Source organism: Silene latifolia, chromosome Y, assembly GCF_048544455.1.
Source record: "Silene latifolia isolate original U9 population chromosome Y, ASM4854445v1, whole genome shotgun sequence".
NCBI lineage: Eukaryota > Viridiplantae > Streptophyta > Magnoliopsida > Caryophyllales > Caryophyllaceae > Silene > Silene latifolia.
The window spans coordinates 186,338,169-186,345,816 of record NC_133538.1 but is presented as its reverse complement, the minus strand read 5'-3'; the positions used below and the strand labels follow the sequence as shown (position 1 = coordinate 186,345,816).

Here is a 7,648-nt window from a genome sequence, read left to right as displayed (position 1 = left end):
GAGTTTTTTCCGATCAAACGAGTTGTTACACTTACGTCGGTCACTCGCCATAACCAAACATGTAAGTATGAGGGTGTAAAAATCCTATTTTATTATGTTTTCATTTGTTTCATGACTCTAACATGCTAAAACATGCATTACATGAACCAAAACATGGAAAAAACGAGCAAAAACTGATTTTTGGTCTGAGGCAGAAGCCCCTTAGGTCACCAACTGGCTCGCGCCTAAATGAGGTATTCAGACCAGAAATCAACCGTGTTTGTTCTCGTCATTTCCCTTAATCCATTTTTCATATGTGTAATCGGTTTTTACCATTTCAAGTATTTTCGAAACTTTTTTGTTTCATTTCACATGTTTTAACCATAAAGCATTTTTCACCCTTGGTTCTTCATACCATGACGGTTAAATCCGTCTTTCGGTGATAATATTTGGTTAATGACATTTAGAAGGTATTTTAAAGCCTTTTATTTCATTTCTTCACATTTTTCAAACAAACATATTAGTTACCAACACAAAGTCATCCTTTGTTCTACATACCATGCCGGATTTTAACCCGGGTACGATGATGAGTATCGACTAATTACCCAAATGGACTTAAAACAATTAGTCCATCATCATTTTCAAAACTATTTATGTTAAGTTTGTCAAATCGAACCCGACGCCGAATATTATTAAATAATGATGATTATTCGAGTCTAGTTCTTCTAATCAACAAATGCGGTCTAAACGACCCTTTCAAATCAAACCGGGTTCAAATAACCATTTTTAACACGTTTTATAACGTTTTCTAAAAGGTCAGAACACGGCACATAAACCGTGGGCTTACCCGCGCCTAAACAGGCTCCCCATTTCTCATTTTCAAAACCAGAGGGAGGCCCCTTACACCGCCGGCTGGCTCGCGCCTCTTATAGCCGTCTGGTACAGGGCATGTTCCTTTCCAGCATTAGTCTAGGACGATCTCGACTCTGGTTAGCTCGGATATTGGACGGATCAGATGATTATTCGATTATTCAAAACCATATTTGCAAAATGCCTTACTAAGACAAATGGATCATGTTATGCACCCTAAACCTAATACGGTAAATGGATGTTTAATTTCCGTCTTGCATGCAAATCAACCATTAATCCAATTCGACATCTTATACTTGATACTTGGATTAAATTAACCGACTTAGAAAGCTCTCACATGTTAGGTTTAAATCATTAGATGCGCATTCATGCATTTAAATCGTTTTATCAACTTTTGGATTCAACCAACCAAGATCGATCAGTAGAGGCCGCTAAACGCGGGCAGGATTGGGTGTCTGATTAAAGGGCTTCCCAATACGTACCTTCACCTCTTACTCAGAAACTTTGGATAGTGGACGACCTTATCCAGGGCGTACGAGAGTCATTCTAGAGATAGGATGCTAAAGAGGGACGATTTCCTTATCTTTAGTACCTATGTCAAACGTTGCTTTGTGCTTCGATTTGGCCGATGTATAAAAAGGAATTCGAACGGGTTCCAGGCATCCCACAAATGCTTGGTGGCGACTCCGAACATATCTAATCGTTTCGAGACCCTTACCGAGACCAAACCGACCGATCTAAAACGACCCGGTCGAAAGCACCTTTACGCCGCCGAGCGTGGCTTTCAAAAAATACCGCTGCCATTGTCCACAGATTGGCTGGGTATACGCAGGTGGGCCATGTCCACAGGGACACGTTTGTTTTTTATATCCTATAAGAATTGAATCCTATATATTTCATAACCTACAAAAAATTAGAAAAATGCTGCAAAGATTACACTTGTTTTTGTTTGTTTTTCGATAGTTGTAGTTTTGAAAGGATCTTTGCCTTTCTCGAGGGCTTATGATCTTCAGCCTGACTGGTGGGCTTTGATTATGCCTGTCTGGAGGGCTTTGTATGAGTTATCAGGATCTTTCACCTTCGTCCCCGTATAAAAGGATTTTTACCTGGCTGGAGGGCTTATTATACTTAGCTTGGCTAGAGGGCTTTGATTATGCCTATCTGGAGGGCTTTGATTTTGTCATTTTGGTGTTGGTAACAATTTACATTTAGGCACGATTGAGTGCTATAGAGGCTAAGGGAGTGGCCCTCAATCCTGAACATTTGTTTATACATACTATAGAAAATTGATAAATGAATATATTGAGCATAAACAATTTTTCAGGATTCAAGTAAAGCAGTTTTTATTAGAATAGTAGGCATCTGAATTTATAGACAGGTAGGCAGGAAAATAATGCACATTGTCACGTATCATATTCAGGAAAGGCATATTGATCATTCATGAATTGCACATGATACATTCAGATGAGTAGGTTAGGGTTTTTACCCTGAACATGCAGGATAAAATTTACCACGAGTATGATTATTCTTTATGCGTGGAACATTTTTGGATAGGTGACATTCCAAGATGTTGGAATCATGTAACCTTGTAGTGTTTATGGCCTGTAAGTGTGTTGTCCAATAATTGAATCAATTGGGTATGAGCCTTCTAATGTAACAGCAAGTTTTGCCTGATGACATATCTTTAGTATTTGAGAAGACTTTTCGCCAGATAAGGTGCTCTGTCTTTGAGAACTTTATGCCTGACATTCTTGTTGTAACTCTTGGCTACTGCGTGGTGTTAGGATGTTATCTTGATTCTAGCTGCATCTCTAAGTTCTTCCTTCAAGGTAAGGCTTGTCATTTGTTTTAATGGTGTTCATGCCGTATCTTGGTGTTGGTATGTAGACCTCTGCAAGGATTAGTACTACGAAACCATAGACCAGGGAACAAGGAACCTGACCGCCGGGGTAGAATTTTCGGAGTTATCATATCTGCTCATTGGGTAGTGGTACCTCTTTAGCCCATCTACCCTGCTTCCTGATCAGCTTCTTTTTCAAATATTTTATAACCACTTTGTTGTTTGATTCTGCCTAGCATTTTGCTCTTGGATAGCTTGACATCCTGCTGATAAAGAAAAAGGAGACAAGTAATCGTGTTAGATTATTGGAGCATGTTTGTGTCAAGCTTCACATATTGTGTTGTAGTCCAGGCAATTGTCCCTCAGCGTTGGCCAATAATAGTCAGCCCTGAGCATTTTTCTGGCCAGACTTCTTCCTCTTTGTGGTTGACACAATATCCATCATGTATGCCCTGGAGATCTTGCTTAGATTTGTGTGGTTCAAGACATCTCAAGTATAGTTCAGCCTTGAGCCCTGCTATGAGAGCTTTGTATCGAGCTTTATTATTGACAACTTTGAATAAACAGCTTACAACATGTGCTATTATGTCCCCTTGTGGAGATTTTAGTACTAAACCTAATCATGTCCCCTTCATGTTGGTTGCTCCATATGTAAACATGGTTCATCCCTGACCGGAGGTCTAGGTGTCTAATTGGTTTAAAGTTTGATTCTAGGTTAGGACTGAAATCAGCCACAAAGTCTTCTAGGGCATATGATTTGATTGTTGTCCTAGGTTTAAAGGTGGTATCATGTATGCTTAGCTGGACAGACTACGTGGCATCTTATTGCCTGATTGTTCAGGCTTTCTCAGGACATATTGAATGGGGAGGTTAGTCCTGACGATAATGGGGCGACATTCATAGTAGGGATGAAACTTAGTATATGGCATAACTGTAGCTAAAACTTATTTTTTAAGAAAGTCATACCTCATGTCCGCGTTTAGTGGACTTTTACTTACATAATAGGCTGGGTGTTGCTGATCATTATCTTCCCTGACTAGGACTGTACTGACGGTTGTCTGAGTCACAGGAATGGGTAAACTGATAGTGGTTTTCTTTTGTCTGGCTTGGCCAGTAATGGAGGAGTAAAAAGATAGTTTGTAATATCGTCTCATGAACAGGAGTCCACACGAATAATTGTGTTTTCCTTCCAAGGAGGTTATAGAAAGCTTTGCATGTTTCTGAGGCCCTGGATAAGAATCTATCTAGGGCTGCAACTTTTCCTACCAGGCGAGAGCTTTTGGATGCCCCTGACTGACTTTGGTGATTAGAGTTCCAGTTTGCTTTAATCTGTTCAGGATAGGCTTCTATGCCTCTTTTGGTTTCCTTGTAAGTTATAAACTTACCACATGGCACACAATGTTGTATTTGACAGGACTGAAATTATATCATATCTTCCAAAATAGTCACAAGTAGTTTCTAAATGATTCATATAAATTATTCAATTACAACCATGTTGACTAGCTGATCAGGATAGATTGTGTCTTTAATTGTCCGGGCATCGTCAACCATTAATACTAACGATTTTATTGGTGCAAAGTTTTTAGTTTTATACTACACAAGTTTGAAGATAATAGGAAAAGTTAATGAGTAATCATGTGAGAATTCATTAAGGTAGTACGATGATAGACCTAAGCATATCGGGACTGACTGGTCAGGCCAGGCCATGCCAATTTATCTCTCCAAAAAAAAGTCAGGTCAGGCTGATTTTTCTCTCCAAAAACAGTCAGGCCAGGCTGATTTTTCTCCCCAAAAACAGTCAGGTCAGGCTTATTTTTCTCTCCAAAAATAGTCAAGTCAGGCTGGGCTGACACTAGTGTATCAGGACTGACTAAGACTATCATACTTAAGATGCTTGCTGTTTAATAAATATTTGATTTAATGTTATTTCGGAATCAATACTGCGATGATGTATTTATTGAAATATTATAGAAATGATAGGGACATATCTGTGTAGGAATATTTGAACACCCTTGGTAGGCCAGGATGAAAATCCTATCCTGACTAGGCTTTGTGAAGCTTGGAAATATCTGGTTGGGATATTCTAGGCAGCCCAGCAAACGACGACCAGGCATTAGCCAGGAGGGGGAATGAACGACAGCCTATCATAGTAGCCTTGCACAATAATTCCTGGTAGAACTTTCTCCCCTGCATGAAATTCTGTTAGAGCAACTCTTATGATTCGTTCCTGGGCTGCTGCGTTACATAGTTTTGGTAAGCATTCCATGTCCTGATAAGACTGGTCTGTGTTACACTGCTACTGTTCAGGGCTCGCTTTTAAGCCTATTCCGGTCAGGGCTAAGTTGTCCAGCCAAGCTTGTATTTTGATGTTCAAGGTTGAATTTCCTAAGAATATAAAATTATTAGAATTAACAAAATCTAAAATTTAAATGTAGAAATAAGATCAAAGTACCAAAATTTTAAGATATATTGTTTAGAGTTTGCGAAACTTGTATTGGATATGAGAAAGACTTATCTTTGAATTTCTTTAGTGGGAAATTTGAACCTTAACTCCGCATTATCTTAAGCAATGCTATACTTATAGTTATTGGAAGGGCTTCTAGCTTGTCTTGACAATATTTCTCTTGGATTCAACTTTTGTTCGTTCGAAGTGTAGAGTTATGGAAATTTGTGTATCGATTTTTCTTAAGGCTCTCAAAACTTGTTGTGGAGAAGAAAAGATATTGTGAATAATTTTTAGGAATGATAAACTAGTTGCCCCACGTTGGGCGCCAATTGTTTTAGCCGATTTTCACGCAGCCTGGAATCCGGCCAGGCTATTCCAGGGTATTCCGGCCAAGTGTGTCACCTTCGGGAGCACCTGTGTTATTTGTCAAGAAGAAAGATGGAAGTATGCGGCTGTGTATTGATTACAGGGAGTTAAATAATGTGACCATTAAAAATCGGTACCCTTTACCTCGAATTGATGACTTGTTTGACCAGTTGAGTGGGGTTGGGATATTTTCTAAGATTGATTTGTGGTCGGGATACAATCGGTTGAGAATTGAGAATGAAGACATTCCAAAGACTGCATTTAGGACTAGATACGGACACTATGAATTTGTTGTTAAGCCATTTGGGTTAACTAATGCACCATAAGTATTCATGGACTTAAGGAACCGTGTGTTTAGTCCTTTTATGGATAAGTTCGTAGTAGTCTTTATCGATGATATCCTCGTGTATTCTAAGGTTAAGGAGGAACATGAGAATCATTTGAGCATTGTGTTGCAGACTTTGAGTGAGAATAATCATTATGCCAAGTTGAGTAAATGTGAGTTTTGGTTGGAGAATGTGGCGTTTTGGGTCATGTTATGTCAAAAGATGGAGTGTCGGTAGGTCCAAGTAAAACTGAAGCTGTGTCCAAATGGGAGAGACCGAAGAATGTGGGTGATATTAGAAGCTTTCTAGGGTTGGCTAGCTATTATAGGAGGTTTGTAAAGACTTCTTTAAAATAGCGAAGCCTTTGACTACTTTGATGAGGAACAAAATTAGATTCAAGTGGGATGAGAGTTGTGAGAAGGCATTCCTAACCTTCAAGGAGCGCTTGACTACAACACCTATTCTTGCCTTGCATGAAGGGAGTGAAAATTTTGAAGTGTACATGAATGCCACGAAGAATGGTTTGTGGTGTGTACTGATGGAGAATGGGAAGGTAATTGCTTATGCCTGGAGACAGTTGAAACCTTATGAGGAGAATTATTCTACTCACAATTTAGAACTGGGAGCCGTGGTTTTTGGCTTGAAATTATGGCGCCATTATCTTTATGGAGCTACTTTTAAAGTGTTTTCGGATCACAAGAGCTTGAAATATTTATACCCAGACAGAGTTGAATATGAGACAGAGAAGATGGGTTGGGCTAATTAGCGACTATGACATGGAGATAGTTTATCATGAAGGGAAGGTAAATGTAGTGGCCGATGCACTAAGTAGGAAATCTGTGCATGCTAATTGCACTGCTATGTCAAGGGTGAAATTGCATGAAGAGGTGAAGAAAATGGGAATTTGTATGATTCGAAAGGGTGATTCAATTAGGGATTTGACCATAGAGATCGAGTCATATGATGAGATCAGGGAGAAGCTGAAAGACAATCCTAGAATTGCTAAGTGGCGCGCGGCCGTGGATAACACCGTGGACACTGGGATTGTTTCCAAGTTCGAGATTCATTTTGATAACAGTCTTAGATTTGCTGGAAGGTGGTGTGTACCTTATAATGATGAATTGAAAAGAAAGATCCTTACTGAAGCTCATTCTACACCTTATTTTGTTCACCCTGGAGGAGACAAATATTGTAAAGATTTGAAGAAGACTTTTTGGTGGCCAAAGATGAAGAAGGAAGTAGCTGAATTTGTTGCAAGATGCTTAGTATGTCAAAGGGTGAAGGGAGAGCACAAGAGACCGCAAATAAAGTTCAATCTTTAGATGTGCCAGAATGGAAGCGGGAGAGCGCTTCCATGGATTTTATTGTTGGCTTGTCAGGAACTCAGAAAGGGAATAATATGATATGGGTGATTGTGGATAGATTAACTAAGTCAGCACACTTTATTCCAATGAAAGATACGTGGAGTAAGGCAGAGTTGGCTAAGGCTTATATCAAGTAAGTGGTGAAGCTTCATGGTGTGCCTAAAGATATTGTTTCTGATCGTGATTCGAGGTTTATATCTAAGTTCTGGCAGGAGTTGCAATCTTTGATGGGAGCTTAGTTGAAGATGGGTACAGAATTTCATCCAACAACGGATGGTCAAACTGAGAGGTCTATTCAAACACTGGAGGATATGTTGAGAGATTGTGTGATGGAGTTTGATGGATCATGGGAGGAGAGATTGGATTTGATTGAGTTTTCTTATGATAATAGTTATCATGCTAGTATTGACATGACACCTTTTGAGGCATTGTATGGGAAGAAGTGCAGGAGTCCAGT

General features: G+C 39.4%; 1 protein-coding gene across 1 annotated transcript; it reads left to right on the top strand.

Moving 5' to 3' along the window:
• Positions 1-6,603: 6,603 nt before the first annotated feature.
• LOC141629614 (uncharacterized) lies at positions 6,604-7,149 on the top strand. Its single transcript, XM_074442590.1, has one exon. It carries the CDS (start codon positions 6,604-6,606, stop codon positions 7,147-7,149), a length of 546 nt encoding a protein of 181 aa, XP_074298691.1.
• The last annotated feature ends 499 nt before the right edge of the window (positions 7,150-7,648 follow it).